Here is a 20400-nt window from a genome sequence, read left to right on the forward strand (position 1 = left end):
TACTTTTGACCAGATTCCTATGGCCCATAGTCAAAAGGAGTGTATTATGTAGGGTATAGGGTGTCACACCCTATGTATACCTGCGAGGGCAAACCAGTTGTATGACATGACAGGAGTATTTATGCCTCCCATCAGTCATTTTGACACCAGACACGTACCTGGGGTGTGTTCAGTTAGCTTTGTTTGCTACATTTCGTGGCACTTTTCTCCAAAATGGTGCACACTGTTCTTCAACAAGCTTTGAGGTACATTTGCTCCTATTTGGTGGGTGTGGCCATTTGAAATCGCAAAACTCAGGCAGCACACACACCATAAGGTCATCACCCTCTGGGCCAACAGAGTTCAACAGTTCCGTTTCCATTGAATTCATTGCACACCGTTTTGTCGTACTGAACGCAGCCCTGGATACCTGCTGCCGTTACAAACCAGAAAAACATGAAGTCATCTAGGTGGATGGCTGGACTGTCAGGACTCAGCAAACACAGGAACACACAGTTCTGTCATTCATCTCATAACTCTGTAGGATAGGTTGACGTTATAGAGGGTTTAAACGATGTTCAAATACTGGACCCTGGAACAGCTTCTACCCACAAGACTGCTGAAGAGTTAACCAAATAGCTACCTGGACTAATCTGCGTTGACCCTTTCTGCACTAATTATTTGGACTCCTCAGTAACCACAGCATACGTGTTGATCTATCCTGTTGCCAAGTCACTTCATCCCTACGTATATGTACATATCTACCTCAATTACCTGTTACCCCTGCACATCAACTCAGTACTGATGCCAAGTTATTGTTATTTCCCCCCTCTGCATTGTTGGGAAGGGCCCATAAGCATTTCACTGTTAACACCTGTTATTTAAAACGCAGGTGACAAAATCTAATCCATAGAAATTATACATATACATTTTCTTCAGATTATAAATGTTTGGATAACGTTGTCCACTTAACAGAAAAACCTGCAACAAAATACAGAATCACACTTTTTAAAGGATAAAATAGTTTTATTTATAGTCTCATAGTAAAGGTAGGCCTCAACTTGCAAGACGATTGTTGGCAGTATGTACAACATACTTGTAATTTCCATGGAATGGAATCAGACAAAGATTATTTAGTTTACACTAATCATACCCTAAAATGGGGGAGATAATTGAAAAGAAATACATACACACATTTCCTAAACACGCAAAATGCATTTTTTTTTAAATTTTTACTTGGGGAGTCGCCGACATTAAGAGTTCACTGTGTAATTCACAACACGTTGAAAGGGACGTCATTTTCTCCTCAAATTGAAAAAAAAATGGGAACTACATTTTGACATTCATATCTATTTCATACCTTGAAGGACAACTACAAGTGACAAATTTGTGAGAATACAAAATGCATAACATTTTTTGAGAACTTGAAAACAAACATTCAATAACGTTTTTATTTATTTAAAACATGGAGATTAACTGACTCAGCCACCTAAACTCATTCACTAGTTCAAGATAAAAGATGGAAGGAATCTGGTCCTTTTTTCCAAAACATCAATGATTTTCTACAAAGGGGGTTATATTTGTTTTAATTTAACCAACGTGTGTCAAAATGGAAAACTAATTATATGGGCCTGAGGTGGGTTTTTGTTTCACTTTTACATCAATATTTAGCTTCAAAGTGTGTCCAAATGATTTTTGTGGAAAAAAAGTTGGTTTAAATAAAGGGTTTAAAAAGGTAAGCTTCTCCGACAGACAGGACGACTCTTCTTGACGTGTGTAAATTCTAAAACAGGTTCTTATCAAGACAAAAAAACAACAAAAAAGTATTTCAGCAGTGCTTGGAGGAGTACGCCTCTTCTCTCCGTAGTTTTCCACTGGGAGGAGAGAGTACGTAGTAGAGGGTACAAAATCATTGAGTCCTCCACAGAGCGAAAATTCCTAATTTTGGGTTTTGGATAGTTGACGTTGCTGAGAGAGATACCGATGCTGAGAAGTCAAAGAGAGAGGAAAGGGGAGAGAGAGCGAGAAAGGGAAAATGTTTTTTTCCCCTTCCACGTTACGTTCTAAATCAGTGTTCTTCCTCTCAGCTGTCTTCCCTCCCTCTCCAGCGGATGGCGTGATGAAGGGACTTCAGGATAGACATATGAGGGAAGGATTGGAGTCTTCACTATCCAGTGAGAGCACATCCACAGAAAGAAAGGAGGGAGGCCAATGTATTGGGAATTACAGGAGCAGTACTGACTACTGGACCAGTACCCGTGCCTGCAGTACCCTTCCACACCAGGCGTGGCACTGTGGGCTAGTGCAGCGTCCTAGCTGGCCTCCACTCTGAGCTTCTTCCTGGGGGCGGGGGGTTCCTCTGGCTCCGACTCGGAGCTGGAGTCAGAACCTCCGTCGAAGGCGGACACAGCGCTGCCTTTAGGGTTGGTGTACAGGCTGCTGTCTGAAGAGCTGTAGCTGGCCTGGAGCTGCGTCGAACCTTTCACCTTCTCCAGGGCACGCACTACAGGGGAGAGACAATGGGGAGGAGGACAGAAAGGAAGGAGATAGACAAAGAGGATGGAGGAGATAGAGCAAGGGAGAGGGGGGGAATAAAGGAAAGGGTTGAGAAGATGAAGAGGCAAATGTAGAAGGTCAATGTCAAAATTTGACCCATAAGCAGACAAACACACACGCTACAGAAACATGGTCCGTAGGTACGGTAGGTTCTTAATCATACTACAGGTAGATGGTCCGTAGGTACGGTAGATTCTCCATCATACTACAGGTAGATGGTCCGTAGGTACGGTAGATTCTCCATCATACTACAGGTAGAGATGGTCCGTAGGTACGGTAGATTCTCCATCATACTACCAGGTAGACCCGATGCGTCCGTCAAGAGTTACAGTAGACTTCTCGCATCATATACTACAGGTGAGAGCAGGTCCGTACGGTACGGTAGATTCCATCACCATCATCAATTCTCACCTTGACTGCTCCAGCAGAGCGTTCTGCCTCTTCAGGTCGTCGAATGCCTGCCTGGTGGTGTGGTTTTTCCTCCTCATGTACTGGATATAGTCCGTGGCTTTGTCTAGGATCTGAGCTCGGGACGCCTGTTTGATAGATTGCTGTGTGGCAACAAATATGACACAAGGAAAGATGTCAGTTACCGTAAACACACCTCCCCTACACTGACCCTCTATAAGCACACGTTACCCGCTACAACCTCCCTACACCTGACCCCTCTCCCCATGCACAGCTTAGCCGTAAGACAACCTCCCTACACTGACCCCTCTAGACCCAGTTACCCGTACACACCTCCCACACATGACCCCTATAGCACACAGTATAACCGTAACAACCCTCCCCTACACTGACCCCCTAATAGCCCACTTACCGTAACAAACCTCCCTCCACACCCTGCCCAGACCTCTAGCACGGTTACCGTAACAACCTCCTACACTGCCCCCTCTAGCACAGTTACCGTAACAACCCTCCCCTAGCACTGACCCCCTAGCACGTTACCGTAACAACCTCCCCTACACTGACCCCCTCTAGCACGTTACCGTAACAACCTCCCTACAAACTTGACGCCCGTTAGCACAGTTACCGTAACAACCTCCCTACACTGAACCCCATACTAGCGCATTACCGCTAACAACCTCCCTACACTGACCCCTCTAAGCACGGTTACCGTAACAACCTCCCTACACTGACCCCTCTAGCACAGTCTACCGTAACAACCCTCCCTACACTGACCCCTCTAGCACAGTTACCGTAACAACCTCCTCACCACTGACCCCAATCTAGCACGTTACCTAACAACCTCCCATACACTGACCCCTCTAGCCACCCGTTACCGCTAACAACCCTCCCTAACACCTGACCCCCTCTAGCACCAGTTACCGTAACAACCTCCCTACACTGACCCCTCTAGCACTTACCGTAACAACCTCCCTACAACTGACCCCTATAGCAAGTTACCGTAACAACTCCCTACACTGACCCCTCTAGCACCGTTACCGTAACAACCTCCCCTTACACTGACCCCTCTAGCACGGTTACTGTACGGAACAACCTCCCTACCTGCCCCTTAGCACATTACCGCAAAACCTCCCTACACGCACCCTCTAGCACAGTTACCGTAAACAACCCTCCCTACACTGACCCCTCTAGCACCGTTACCCGATACAACCTCCCTCACACTGACCCCTAGCACGTTACCGTAACAACCTCCCCTACACTGACCCCCTATAGCACAGTTTACCGTAACACAACCTCCCTACACTGACCCCTAAGCACAGTACCGTAACAACCTCCCTACAACTGACCCCTCATAGCCACTGATTACCGTCCAACAACCTCCCCTACACTGACCCCCTCTAGTACAGTGAAACCCGTTAACAACACCTCCCTACACTGACCCCTCTAGCACAGTTACCGTAACAACCTCCCTACACTGACCCCTCGAGCACAGTTACCGTAATAACTCACTATACTGACTGACCCATCGACCCCTACTGTAATACTACTGCTGTAAATCTAGCTTAAATCAGACTGAAAAGTGCCGTCATACAGACCCTCACAGACCCTATATGTAATTATTTGGCTGCTCTCACAATGGTTGTGCAATGTTCCCTCTCAGGCTTAAATCCCCGACACTCACTAGAGTTACTGCGCACTGTATCCCTGACGAGACTACGTCAGAGTGGATACATTTCTTCTACCCTCCGTTCTATGGGCGAAGTGCAATAACTGGAAAATAAACTGGATGAGCTCCGTTCAAGACTATCCTATCCACACTGCGCTAAAGCTGTCGCTTTCTAGGAGCGGGACACGAATCCGGACGCTTCTAAGAAGTCCCATTATGCCCTCCAACAAACCATCAAACAGACAAAGCATCAATACAGGGCTAAGATTGAATCATACTACACCGGCTCTGACGCTCGTCGGATGTGGCAGGGCTTGCAAACTATCTTTGATTACAAAGGGAAACCCAGCTGCGAGCTGTGCAGTGACGCAAGCCTACCAGAGCAGCTAAATACCATCGTGGCTAGCAACACTGAACCATGCATGAGAGCACCAGCTGTTCCGGACAACTGTGTGATCACGCTCTCCGTAGCCGATGTGAGTAAGACCTTTAAACAGATTAATATTCACAAGGCAGCCGGGTGGATTTCCAGGACGCATAGTCAGAACATGCACAGATCATGCGCTGACCAGCTGGTGTCATCACTGACATTTTTAACCTCTCCCTGACCCAGTCTGTAATACCTACATGTTTCAAGCAGACCACCATAATCCCTGTCCCCAAGAACGCCAAGGCAACCTGTCTAAATGTCAAAATCACAGGCTATTATATGGAGTTGGTCCCCCCTTTGCTGCTTTAACAGCCTCCTCTCTTCTGGGAAGGCTTTCCATTAGATGTTGGAACCTTGCTGCGGGGACTTGCTTCCATTCAGCCACAAGAGCATTAGTGAGGTCCTACACTGATGTTGGGCGATTAGGCCTGGCTCGCAGTCGGCGTTCCAATTCATCCCAAAGGTGTTCAATGGATGCGAGGTCAGGGCTCTGTGCAGGCCAGTCAAGTTCGTCCACACCGATCTCGACAAACCATTTCTGTATGGATCTCGCTTTCTGCATGGGGACACTGTCATGCTGAAACAGTAAAGGGCCTTCCCCAAACTTGGAAGCACAGAATCGTCTAAAATGTCATTGTATGCTGTAGCGTTAAGATTTCCCTTCACTGGAACTAAGGGGCCTAGCCCGAACCATGAAAAACAGCCCCAGACCATTATTCCTCCTCCACCAAACTTTACAGTTGGCACTATGCATTGGGGTAGGTAGCGTTCTCCTGGCATCCGCCAAAACCAGATTCGTCCGTCGGACTGCCAGATGGTGAAGTGTGATTCATCACTCCAGTTCCACTGCTCCAGAGTCCTATGGCGGCAAGCATTACACCATTCCAGCCGACACTTGGGATTGCGCATGGTGATCTTAGGCTTGTGTGCGGCTGCTCGGCCATTTCCGAACAGTTTGGAACTCGGTAGTGAGTGTTGCAACCGATGAYACCATTTTTCGACTCGCTATGCAGTCCCACTCTGTGACCTTGGGTGGCCTACCACTTCGTGGCTGAGCCGTTGTTGCTCCTAGAAGTTTCCACTTCAAATAACAGCACTTAGTTGACCGGGGCAGCTCTAGCATGAACTGAAATATCCGAATACAGTAATTTGAAGGTGTGTCCACATACTTTCGTGTATATATAGTGTTTCTACCTCAATTACCTCATACCCATGCACATCGACTCGGTACGAATAACAATGAAACAAATAAAAATATGATTGTTTAATATATGAACCAAAAAAAAGTGCCAGTGAAATGTCTTGCTTTTTCTTCAGTCTCTGCATCAAAAATTAAAAATCAGTCCAGGCTGAAAGGATTGGCACTCAAAATATGCGCCCTTGAGGCACTACTTGCATCTGTAAACAGGAAGCGACCCAATTTTGTACGATCACGACAATGTAATTTGGCTGAGTCAACCTCATACATTGACTAACTCCAACAGCCATCTGCAATAGCTAGCAGTTCCATCACTTCTATTCTCCTTTCTGTCCGAAAGCAATCTTGGTTACCAAGCGACCATAGTGTTAAGATACACCAGTGTTTGGGGGGGGGGGGGGGGGGGTTCTAGTCTGGTTGGTTTGTTTGAAAGAAAAAACCCTCAATGTCAGAGATGTCAAAACAGGAAAAAGCTAAAAGTTTGCACACAACTCTGACGCCTGTGTCCCAGGTTTCTGGTTAGAACACATGTCTGGATTGCACGCTCTCTTCTACTCTTCCCTCCATTCTCCCTCCCTCCCATCTCCCTCCCTCCCTCTCCAGTCTTAACTACCATGTATGAATACATTGAAGTAGCTACATTATCCATGGCATACCTTTGAATATTGAAGTACAGCAACATTACATCATACATATTATATCAACACATTGCAACATTCACTTTGTTTATCCATATCGCATTCAAGAATACCCTATCCCCCTCCCATCTCATTCACTAAGAATGTCAATAACAGGAACACCAGAGCATGTATTTAGAGTGTAAGCTTCTGCATTATGAAGCATTACATGACACTACAAATTCTATAACATCCATGTTAGAACCCATTAACATGACACTACAACATTCTATAACACCATGTTAGACTCCATTAACATGACACTACAACATTCTCATTAACCATCCATGTTTAGAACCCCATAACATGACACTACAACATTCTATAACATCCATGGTTAGAACTTCATACATGACATACAACATTTATAACATCCATGTTAAGAACCCCATTAACATGACACTAAACATTCTACAACACGCATGTTAGAACCCCATTAACATGACACTACAACATTCTACAACAGCCATGTCTAGAACCCCATTAACATGACACTACAACATTTATAACATCCATGTTAGAACCCCATTAACAGACACTACACATTCTATAGCAGCCATGTTAGAAACCCCATTAACATGACACTACAACATTTCTATAACAGCCAGTTAGAACCCATTAACATGACACTACAACATTCTATAGCAGCCATGTTAGAAACCCATTAACATGACACTACAACATTCTATAACATCCATGTTATAGAACCCATTAACATGACACTAAACTTCTATAAACATCCATGTAAGCACCCATCAACATTACATTGGCAGCTCTTACGTCAGAATAGCGCGCGACGATTCCGCTGCACTGGTCCCTGTTAGGAGGACGAGCGTCGCGTAGGAGTGACGCCACCTGATGTAAGACAATGCATTACACGAGGAATAGAATGTCCAGAATGAAAATTATGATGCATTACATGACACTACAACATTCTATAGCATCCATGTTAGAACCCATTAACATAACCTGACAACATTCTATAGCAGCATGTTAGAACCCCATTAACATGACACTACAACATTCTATAGCAGCCATGTTAGGAACCCCAATAACATGCACACAACATTCATAGAGACATGTAGAAACCCCATTAACATGACACTACAACATTCTATAGCAGCCATGTTAGAACCCATTACATGACACTACAACATTCTATAGCAGCCATGTTAGAACCCATTAACATGACACTACAACATTCTATAGCAGCCATGTTAGAACCCATTAACATGACACTACACATTCTATAGCACATGTTAGAAACCCCATTAACATGACACTACAACATTCTATAGCAGCCATGTTAGAACCCATTAACATGACACTAAAACATTCTATAAACAGCCATGTTAGAACCCATTAACATGACACTACAAATTCTATAACAAGCCATGTTAGACACCCATTAACATGACACTACAACATTCTATAACAGCCATGTTAGAACCCATTAACATGACACTACAACATTCTATAGCAGCCATGTTAGAACCCCATTAACATGACACTACAACATTCTATAACAGCCATGTTAGAACCCATTAACATGACACTACAACATTCTTAAACAGCATGTTAGACAACCCATAACATGACACTACAACATTCTATAGCAGCCATTTTAGAACCCCATTAAACATGACACTACACATTCTATAACAGCCATGTTAAACCCATTAACTGACACTACAACATTCTATAGCAGCCATGTTAAAACCCCATTAACATGCACTACAACATTCTATACAGCCATTGTAGAACCCATTAACATGACACTACAACATTCTATACCAGCCACTGTTAGAACCCATTACACTGAGTGCAGAATATTTAAACAATGATAAGTAACTGAACATCTAGAATTTAGAACAATATTCTACAAATAAATAATAAAGTGTCCCAACTTGAAATACATGGCTTGGATGCACACAGCATAACACTCCCCTCCCTAAAGGATCCCCTCTCCCTAAGATATTTGGGTTTTTACCTCTCTACCAACCTTTCCCTTGCAAGCAGGCACGGAATTCTCGCAGGCTGTGAAAGCTGTCTTTGATGTGATCCCGACGCTTGCGCTCCAGTGCATTGTGGTGTGCCCGTTTGTCAGCCTGCAATGAGAGAGTCACAGGGGGGGCTTTAGCAGGGGAGGGGGAGATGTCCAGGGAGGTTTGGACTGACAGGGGGACAGGAAAACACACACACACCAAGCTTCTTCGACCAACTGTCCTCAGTACTCCCCACCACCACCAGCAGCTCAGCGTTCTGTGTTTGAGAGACCAGGTTGAGGACCTGGCCCGTCCAGCCAGCCAAGACAGGCATGGTGAGTTAGTGAGGCAGCAAAGGAGATGTTCATGGAGGAAACTGACTGACACCTTAGAGATCATCCTATAACAATTCATATGGATCTAGAATATGCATTTATGATTCTATTCTACAGTTTTCTTTATTTCTACAACTGGTAAATTAACACTGGCACCACCACAGCTACAACTGTGCGGAGTAAACATGCAGAACACACTAGGCCAGGGCGAGTGGTGGGTGTGGTGACCTAGATAAAGGCCAGGGGGGGGGGCAGAAAGACACTAACCCTATTCAGATGAGGTGAGAGGTGGGTAAAATGGTGACGTCGTGTTTTAGTATTACAGTTCCTAATTTGCCTACACCTGACAAACTATTAGGAGTTCTGTTCTGGGTTAGCAATGTTTAGTAATACCCAGAGGCTTTGTATTTGGCACTGTATCTTGAAGGATTGTATTTATTTATTTATTCTTATTTAACTAGGCATTTGGATTGATTCATTTACAGATTTAGGTGTGTTCTTATGCAGTGAAATGAGTCTTCAGAATCTATTTTGTCGTTACGTATCGTTATGGCCTACCAGCATTTTGAGCTCTGCTACAGTGAGACTGTGGTTTGAGCTCATGCTATATACTCAGAGTAGACAAAACATTAGGAACACTTGCTCTTTCCATGACCTAGACTGAGCAGGTGAAAGCTAAGATCGCTTATTCATGTCACTTCAAAAATCAGTGTAGATGAAGGGGAGGAGACTGGATAAAGCAGGATTTTTAAGCCTTGAGACATGGATTGTGTATGTGTGCCATTCAGATTCCTAAAGATTAGAAAGCGGCCACGGTCATCCCACTCTTCAAAAAGGGGAGACACCCTAGACCCAAACTGTTACAGACCTATATCCATCCTGCCCTGCCTTTCTAAAGTCTTTGGAAGCCAAGTGAACCAACAGATCACCGACCATTTCGAATCCCACCGTACCTTCTCCGCTATGCAATCTTGTTTCAGAGCTGGTCATGGGTGCACCTCAGCCACGCTCAAGGTCCTAAACGATATCATATCCCCCATCCATAAGAGACAGTAATGTGCAGCTCTATTCATCGACCTGGCCAAGGCATTCGACTCTGTCAATCACCTCATTCTTATCAGCGGGCTCAACAGCCTTGGTTTCTCAAATGACTGCCTCGCCTGGTTCACTAACTACTTCTCAGATAGAGTTCAGTGTGTCAAATCGGAGGGCCTGTTGTCTGGACCTCTGGCAGTCTCTATGGGGGTACCACAGGGTTCAATTCTCAGGCCGACTCTTTTCTCTGTATACATCAATGATGTCGCTCTTGCTGCTGGTGATTCTCTGATCCACCTCTACGCAGACGACACCGTTCTGTATACTTCCGGCCCTTCTCTGGACACTGTGTTAACTAACCTCCAGACGAGCTTCAATGCCATACAACACTCCTTCCGTGGCCTCCAACTGCTCTTAAATGCTAGTAAAACTAAATGCATGCTCTTCAACCGATCGCTGCCCGCACTCGCCCGCCCGACTAGCATCACTACTCTGGACGGTTCTGACTTAGAATATGTGGACAACTACAAATACCAAGGTGTCTGGCTAGACTGTAAACTCTCCTTCCAGACTCACATTAACATCTCCAATCCAAATTTTCACAACAAAGCCTCCTTCACTCATGCTGCCAAACAAACCCTTGTAAAACTGACTATCCTAGCGATCCTCGACTTCGGCGATGTCATTTACAAAATAGCCTCAAACTCTACTCAGCAAATTGGATGCAGTCTATCACAGTGCCATCCGTTTTGTCACCAAAGCCCCATATACTACCCACCACTGCGACCTGTATGCTCTCGTTGGCTGGCCCTCGCTACATATGTCGCAAAACCCACTGGCTCCAGGTCATCTATAAGTCTTTGCTAGGTAAAGCTCCGCCTTATCTCAGCTTACTGGTCACCACAGCAACACCCACCCGTAGCACGCGCTCCAGCAGGTATATTTCACTGGTCACCCCCAAAGCCAACACCTACTTTGGCCACCTTTCCTTCCAGTTCTCTGCTGCCAATGACTGAAACTAATTGCAAAAAAAATAAAAAATCACTGAAGTTGGAGACTCATGTCTCCCTCACTAACTTTAAGCATCAGCTGTCAGAGCAGCTTACCGATCGCTGCAGCTGTACACAGCCCATCTGTAACTAGCCCATCCAACTACCTACCTCATCCCCATATTTGTTTTTGTGCTCTTTTGGCACACCAGTATTTCTACTTGCACATATATCACTCGTGTAAGCTTATTTATTGCCGTACCTCCTTACTTCATTTGCACACACGGTATACAGATTTTTCTATTGTGTTATTGACTGTACGTTTGTTTATTCCATGTGTAACTCTGTTGTTGTTTGTGTCGCATTGCTTTGCTTTATCTTGGCCAGGTCGCAGATGTAAATGAGAACTTGTTCTCAACTGGCCTACCTGGTTAAATAAAACTTCTTCTTTTTTTTAAAGAGGCTGAATGGGCAAGACAAAAGATTTAAGTATCTTTGAACGGGGTATGGTAGTACGTGACAGGGTTCCGGTCTGTGTCAAGAACTCCAACGCAGCTGGGTTTTTCACGCTCAACAGTTTCCCGTGTGTATCAAGAATGGTCCACCACCCAAAGGACATCCAGCCAACTTGACACAACTGTGGGATGTATTGGAGTCAACATGGGCCAGCATCCCTGTGGAATGATTTTGACACCTTATAGAGTCCATGCCCCGACAAATTGAGACTGTTTTGATGGCGGGGGGGGTGCAACTCAATATTAGGAAGGTGATTTGAATGTTTAGTATACTTTGTATCCCTCATAATCTCAAGTGTTTCCTTTATTCTGACAGGTCCCTGTATGTCATGTGTGTATGTAGAGAGTGCGTTCGACAAATTGTAAAGTCCATGCCCCGACACATTGAGGCTGTTCTGAGGGCAGGGGGGGGGGGTATACTCTGTGTATAGTCTGTTGTTCTGAACACAAACCTACTAATTATCCCCGAGATCTGCAGTCTAGTGCCTACGCAAACAGTCTTCATCTCTCTATAGCCTAGACACAGAACAGACACTGTGTGAGGATCATCTACCTCAAACAACTAGTGTTGTTGTAGGTCTCTCTGTAGGCCTAGAGAGACCTACAACAACACAGACACTCCTCCCTCTCTCAGACACTCCATACTGCTGCCAGGGCCTCAGGTGAATCTACCTAAACAGACTGAATCCCAAATGGCACACTGTTCCCTATGTAGTACACTACTTTTGACAAGGGCCAATAGGGCTCTGGTCAAAAGTAGTGCACTATCTAGGGAATAGGGTTCCATTTGGGAGACAGACAGTCATTTCATGTCTCTTTACACAGATCAATATAGAAACATCCCTCAGCCACTAAATGGACCAAGTGAGGCGTGTTAAACCCCTCCCAGTCAGGCGTGTTAAACCCCTCCCAGTCAGGCGTGTTAAACCCCTCCCAGTCAGGCGTGTTAAACCCCTCCCATCAGACGTGTTAAACCCCTCCCAGTCAGGCGTGTTAAAACGTCCTCAAGCCGTGTCTAGACTTGAGTTCATTAAGCTTTAGTATTCTGATCATAGAGTTCTACAACTACATTTAAAATGTGTCTACCGGGTCCAGTGTGTCTGGATTCCAACGCTATATTCAAATGCCAGTATGCATTCTACAAAACTGTGGACAGGCAAAATATGATAAAACAACTGATGGCAGTAGCTAACTACTGTAGCGAACTAGCCAGCTAACCTCTGTAGCTAGCCAACAAGCTAGCAAGTAACGCTAAAGGCACCGCAAACAGGTTAGCATAACTCTAGTCCAAAAAAAAAATCTTTATAAATATTAGCTAGCATTTGAGGCCAGCAAACACATTCCTCACACGCTAGGAAAGTATTTCCTCCAACGTTATAATAAAAAAATCTGTCACAAAACTGACATTTTCTGGAGACTTGTGGGGGGGGGCTGATGTTGTCGCCCACTGTATGCACTTTCGGTAGCCTGATTGCGTCCAGACTGAGGATAAATCCGCACACAATGTATCCCTGACTACCTTCTGAGGTGGTCAGACAGATCTGAACACAATCAGACCACGAAGTGACTTTTGTGCGTCTAGACCCGTCTTTTCAATGCCATCTTCGTATTCTGATAGCAGAAGCCGCATGTAAGTGTCAGGTGTAGACACGACCAAAGCCAGGCCTGTCAAACCCTCTCCGTCTGGCCTGTCAAACCCTCTCCGTCTGGCCTGTCAAACCCTCTCCGTCTGGCCTGTCAAACCCTCTCCGTCTGGCTGTCAAACCTCTCCGTCTGGCCTGTCAAACCCTTCCCGTCTGGCCTGTCAAACCCTCTCCGTCTGGCCTGTCAAACCCTCTCCGTCTGGCCTGTCAAACCCTCTCCGTCTGGCCTGTCAAACCCTCTCAGTATCTGTATCTATCACAAATAACTTTATTAGAGCAGCAAACTGACTTTTTTCCCCTTCTATATAGTGAGCCCTTTGATCGTTGCCTGTTCAAAGTTTAATGTGCGTAAAAGAACCCCTCTCCTTCCACTGTAAACCCTCAGTGTTTTAGCCTTCAGCTCAGATCATAGATTTACAAAAATGGCCACTGACCCATCTCACATGACTAGGGATAGGCTCAGAGTAGAGCAGCCAATCACCTGCAGCGGCACTAGCAGTAGTTTAACTTGTTTCAGGCCAGGCAACAGTAGGTCCCACAAAGGTTCCCGACTGACTCATTTATAATTCTAGGCATCATAACGAAACTAAAGGTGCTAGCCAAATGTCAGATGCAAATGGCACCATGAAGGTTACTAGAAAGGGTGTTGGTTTGGATTCAACATGCCTGGAGTCTAGAGGGTTAGGCCAGGACAGTGACTGTGTGAGAGTAATATGAGCATAGGAAGCCCCATGAAAATCACCACCAACTCTCTCCATGACAAGTTCTTAGAGGAATGCATAAAGAGTCTGGGACAAACCCTAGGTCCGGGGATACAGCAGCTGTCCACTGCCCAATAGTTTGGCCTCGGGTCTGGATCATGTAGTTTTACGTGTGGGTTTTCAATGGTTTTCCATGGTAGACTACAACAGAGCAGGTAAATGTTGAACTGGAATGACAAAATGCACTGAGAAGTTACTGGCCCGTATGGGCCAGTGACTGACGAGATCCACTGGCCCAGCACATGTTTACAGGCCCCGGGCCGTCATTAATGTCAGACCCTGTAAATGCATTAGGGCCTATAGAGAGCAACTGTAAAGTAGATCAGGCTCCAAAATGGCTGCAATAATAGCTGAACCCTGTAAGATGATGCAGTGGTATCAGAAAACAGTGTAATGCACACTAGGCATTAGTTAACGTTTCAATGTTATCTAGGATGACCTAATGACAACATTTTGCTTGATGTTGATGCATATCCGTTGAGTTAGTCATTTCCAAATAAAGAGAAGAAAAGAGCAAAGGATCTGGTTCATCAAATATCATCTGATCATAAAACTCATAGGGGTCACTTTTACCCCTACCTACATGTAGAAACTACCTCAATTACCTGGTACCCCTGCACATTGAATCGGTACCGGTACTCCTTGTATATAGCCTCGTTATTGTGTTACTATTACCTATTATTAATTTATATATAGCAAATGTATTACTTTTTAAACTCTGCATTGTTGGGAAAGGGCGCGTAATAGGGCTGGGCGGTATACCGGTTTGGGTTTTTACTTTAGCTTCTATACCGGTATTTGAATGTTTGAGTTGTTAAATGTGATACGCCATGTGTAATGTCAATTTTTATAGTTTACTTCGCTTCTTGAGTAATGTCTCTCTGCTCTTTCTCTCGGTGCCACTTTCCACACAGACCTAGCCACGCCCCCTGTCACTCAAGGAGCACATTTGATGTTCCTCAACCACGAGATACTTGCATTCAGTCTGCCTGGTCAATGCAGCACATACAATGTTGATGACAACAATGTTGTTTTCACTTTGCTTCTTAATATAAATCCACTAACGTTCTATAATGACACTATTAGTTTGTGTTTCTTACATCAGCAAACCGCTAGTTTGTCTTTTTTTAAGCAAGTTGCCCTAAATCTTGTGAGACGCTAATTGTTAATAGCTTGTGAGCCGCTAGTGCTAATAGCTAGCTAGCTAATAAATGTACTGAGTAAGAGCAAATGTAGCTAGCTAATACAGCCTGATAATACCAGTGATTGTGAAGATCCTAAAATCAGCATGTTTGTGCAACAGTATCGTCTAAATCAACGAGGAATATGCAAAGCAAGAATATGTTAGCTACATTAAGTAGCTAAGAGAAAACAAGCAATGTAGCCAAAGCTTATTGGGTCCCCTAGGAAACACTTTAGCTCCTACCATGTCATAATAACCCCTCCCTGGCATTTAAATTAGTTGTCATCGCAAACACTGTATTCAAAGTGCCCACTATTATATTCTAACCATATAATTAGAATAGTCATTCTATTTCCATGATTCAAACAGTTTTGCTCTAATTCGTAAGTCATATCACAATTGCAACATTTGGTTAAAAATAAGTCCTAGATTATTTGCCCATACTACTACTCATAAAGCACCCTGGGATCACTCCTCATAAAACACCCTGGGATCACTCCTCAAAGCACCCTGGGATCACTACTCCCTACTCATAAAACACCTTGGGATCACTACTCCCTACTCATAAAACACCTTGGGATCACTACTCCCTACTCATAAAACACCCTGGGATCACTACTCCCTACTCATAAAACACCCTGGGATCACTACTCCCTACTCATAAAACATCCTGGGATCACTACTCCCTACTCATAAAACACCCTGGGATCACTACTCCCTACTCATAAAACACCCTGGGATCACTACTCCCTACTCATAAAGCCAATCTAGTATTATCAAAAAATAGTAAATTATCTTTTTCTTTTTATAAATACCGTGATAATATTTTGGCCATATCGCCCATCCCTAGCACGCAAGTAAGCGTTTCACAGTAAAGTCTACACCTGTTGTATTCAGCGCATATGATGCTTCTCAATGGCTCAGTTTCAGCTGATGCTAGTTAGCTTAGCTAGACCTATCACGTCCATTCTAACCTCAGAACATAAACATTACAGTGCCGGCAGAAAGTATTCACACCCCTTGACTTTTTTTCCACATCTTGTAGTGTTACAGCCTGAAATTAAAAATGAATACGTTTAGATTTTTTTTGTCACTGGCCTACACACAATCCCCTATAATTTTCAGTGGACTTGTTTAGAAACACTTTTACAAATTTAAAGCTGAATTGTCTTGAGTCAATAAGTATTCAAACCTTTTGTAATGAAAAGCCTAAATAAATTCAGTGACATAAGTTGCATGGACTTCCTGTTTTCAACAAGGCACTAAAGTAATACTGCAAAAAAATGTGGCAAAGCAATTAACTTTTTGTCCTGAATGCAAAGTGTTATGTTTGGGGCAAATCCAATACAACACATTATCGAGTACCACTCCATATTTTCAACCATAGTCGTGGTCGCATCGTGTCATGGGTATGCTTGTAATCTACTTGAAAATCTATGGCAAGACTTGGAAATGGTTGTCTAGCAATGATCAACAACCAACTTGACAGAGCTGGAAGAATTTTAAAAAGAACAATGAGCAAATATTGTACAATCCAGGTGTGGAAATCTCTTAGAGACTTAACCAGAAAGACCCACAGCTGTAATCACTGTCACAGGTTATTCTAAAATGTATTGTGTGAATACTTACGCATTTCATTTTCAATAAAAAAAACATGTTTTCACCTCGTCATTATGGGGTATTGTCTGTTAAAAATAATCATTTAAAGAGCAATGTTGAATTCAGGCTGTAACACAAAATGTGTAATAAGTCAAGAGGTGTGAATTCTTTCTGAGAGCGATGTACATAACCTCCAGGTGCTGATTAAGTACAGTAATAGGCTGCATCGCCATTGGGCTCTGGTCAAAAGTATATATATGGAATAGGGTGCCATTGGGGACACAGCAAGAGCAGACTACAGTAGTATAGTAGAGTAACTGTCTCCCGAGCTAACCCAGTGACACCCTGCATTGTAGCTTCAAAACTATGTTGTCGGTCTTGTGCTGCTCTCAACAGCCCTCAGGACAGACTCATGGTGCCAATACACCCCCCCCCCCCTTACACTAGTATACCCTGTTATGAGATCCAGTCCGTCCATCCCACTTCCTAAACATCTTCCTCAGGGACTAGGTGGGCCCCAAAGGGGGGGGGGGGGGGGGGGGGGGTCAACATAGAACGATTGTTTTATGGTTGCTTGATAGTGATGTGCTAAACAGATCAGCCCAATTGTTCTGATAGTCCAATCTTCAAAACGGTCCTAAATTTAAGGATAAGCCAAGCTACATAATTGATTTGAATATCATAGTAATTTGAAAATATTTGGAGATAAACCTAGCCAAATATGACAAAAGCCCTGCCTAAACTATAAGTATTATTTTGCGAACATTCTGCAGCTAAATATTAGTTAAGTCCATCAGAATCCGTTTGATAAAGACTGCCTGGCTGACAAGGGAAAAACATTACGTACTGTTATGCAAAAGTATGTCGTGCAGCGAGCCTGTGTTTATTTCGCCGGTATGCGACGTGGCTACGTCATGTCTTTAGCCTGCCAGCAGCCCAGTCAGTGGCCCGTCGAGTAAAGATGGCACTAATCACTAGCTAGCTGAAACAGACAGGAAAACATCTAGCAGTGTCTCCCTGCTCTCTCCCTTCCGGACAAGACGACGGCGTCATTTACTAAACAGTTACTGAGCTGAAGCCGAGGCGCGTAGTTAGCTAATGAATTTCCATTTGAAAAGTATCGCATTTTATATTTAATTGCAATAGTCACGTCATGATTAAAACACATGACCTAGAAGCGCATTTAGAAAAGGCGCATCTGGCTGAGAACGGTATTCCTAGGAAGAAGGAAACATTTTTTTTTAGCTGGCTAGGTTTGACTTTTTTACGCCGACTGTGGCTCAGGCTGTCTGCTGCGTTTTGCAGGAGGCTTTATTCTAAATATAGCATATAGATTTGGTGTGTCTCTAAATTCCTACGACCGCGTATGGGATGGGGGGGGGGGATACCCTTCAATGCATGGATAAGATGATCTGTGCAAATGCAAGGCTTGAGGGATATATTGCATACATTATTTAAAGGGTAAATCATAGTTGTGACACGACAGTGCTAGCGCCTATCGAAACCCCCGGCGTTCAGCTAACTCCGTGTATTCTGTCTGCTAGCTACATCCTCATTGTGTGCTGTGTCCTATTATTGAAGAGTGTGTGGCTAACTTTGCATGCTAGTAAACAACTACTAAGCTTGATATATTTTCGCTCACTAACTGCAGGAAACCCCCTCTGTACAGCCACCCGCACCCATCCCCACTTGCTAAGTTTGTGTAAGGCAAAAATATATCATATACATTAACTACCAGGACGAACATTATTTTTTGCCAGATATTATCATGGCATAATTGCAATACATTTGATAGAATTCCAATAATTTTGACATATTTAACACTTCATTACCCACCACATTGTGATATCTCGATGAGTCTTCCTGTAAAGAGAAACAGAACAGAAAAGTACGATTGTAGCCACAATTCCATGTAGCTTGAGCTAGCCAGCCAACTTAGTTAGCAGTACATTGTAACCCCATTATTACAGCAAACCCAATGCAAAGAATATATATATATATATATATATATATAATGTTAGCAAGTGAACATCATACATTTCTGAGCCAGAACTGCTAGCTACTAGGTGACCTATCTAGCTATTGTAGCTAACCTTTTAAAGGCTGTTGATCTTCTTGTGGATAACGTTAGTTCACAACCAGTTACTAGCGAACTAACGTTATCTAGCAGTCACGGGTTCGAAAATACGAGGCGTTTTAATTGATTACTAGCTAGCGAACTAACTACATACAGTAGCTTGCAAAGTAGCGAAATAAACATTTACTCACGTCGCTATCGACTTCGATATCATCGTTATCACTCATTCTTAGGTGAAATTGTGGATTTTAAATGAAAGGGTAGCCTAATTCACAACATGAAGCAAACGCCTAACGATAAAGCAAATGCACAAACAGACTAACTAACGTTACTCTCCCTGCAGTCAATAACGAAAGAAACGAGCTTCAACGAACTATATTTATACGTGACTTGTCTACACCAACAGCAACCGTTCCGCGACACGCCTGCGACGCTGGACGGGTGTGTAGGATTTGTAGTTTCTTGTACGATAATAACAAACGACTCTCAAATATCAGTGGATTGTCTATTAACTACATTTCCCATAGGTAAAAGTATGCCGCGCGTCAGAATAACGTCAACATAATTATATTTACCTCGCGGTGTACGCTGGGATGTGTAGTCTAGATAATAGCTGCGTCAGTGGGGCCGTGATTTTAGACACGTGGATTGTTACAATTGTAATATCAGCCTATCTCATAATGTCAACGCTGAATACTATCTTCTTTCTTTCTTTGTGACAAATGTTATACAAATGTTTAATAGGTATGAAAATTAGTATTACCACCAATACCCCTCTTTCCTCTACAGCCGTGCAATGCATCTATTAAAGACTGCTGATTGAATGAGTTTCAAAAATCAAGTTTTGAATGTTTCCTTATTTGAAATGAGTGTCTTTTTCATTAAAAGGTGCTTAGTAGAACCATACAGCAATCTTTGGTTTGTCCCTATAGGGGAACTCTTTTTGGTGCTGGGTAGAACCCTTTTTCAGAGGAGTGGGAGAGCAGTATCCATTCCCCAGCAGGTCAGGAGGGCAGCTGCCAACGACACCTCCACCAAGTGGTGTAGCGGTCTAAGGCACTGCATCTCAGTGCTAGAAGTGTCATTACAGACCCTGGTTCGATTCCAGGCTGTATCCCAAACGGCCGTGATTGGGAGTCCCATAGGGCGGCGCACAATTGGCCCAGCGTCGTCCGGGTTAGGGTTTGGCCGGGGTAGGCTGTCATTGTAAATAAGAATTTGTTCTTAACTGACTTTCCTCGATAAATAAAGGATAAATTAAAAAAACACGTACACACCCGCAATGGCCTCCCCAGCGTACATAAGGCTGTGGACTCAACAGGGTCACCCAGTTAGAGGGCCATAGCGGCGTAACAGTATAGCCA

At 43.9% G+C, this 20400-nt stretch overlaps 1 protein-coding gene and 1 long non-coding RNA gene across 2 annotated transcripts; both read right to left on the reverse strand.

Moving 5' to 3' along the window:
• Positions 1 to 2942: 2942 nt before the first annotated feature.
• Positions 2943 to 19472, reverse strand: LOC112073676 (protein max). The gene is given in 6 exon segments (XM_070440249.1): positions 2943 to 3086; positions 7695 to 7769; positions 8905 to 8940; positions 8942 to 9022; positions 18796 to 18822; positions 19228 to 19472. Coding segments are annotated over 6 exon segments (399 nt in total). The 5' UTR covers positions 19264 to 19472.
• On the reverse strand, positions 3552 to 6590 carry LOC139025178 (uncharacterized). The gene is made up of 3 exons (XR_011476637.1): positions 4369 to 6590; positions 3631 to 3743; positions 3552 to 3586 (listed from the first exon to the last, which is right to left on the reverse strand). It is a non-coding gene; the product is annotated as an uncharacterized lncRNA (long non-coding RNA).
• Positions 19473 to 20400: the final 928 nt, after the last annotated feature.

The sequence above is a fragment of the Salvelinus sp. IW2-2015 genome, unplaced genomic scaffold (genome assembly GCF_002910315.2).
Source record: "Salvelinus sp. IW2-2015 unplaced genomic scaffold, ASM291031v2 Un_scaffold2335, whole genome shotgun sequence".
NCBI lineage: Eukaryota > Metazoa > Chordata > Actinopteri > Salmoniformes > Salmonidae > Salvelinus > Salvelinus sp. IW2-2015.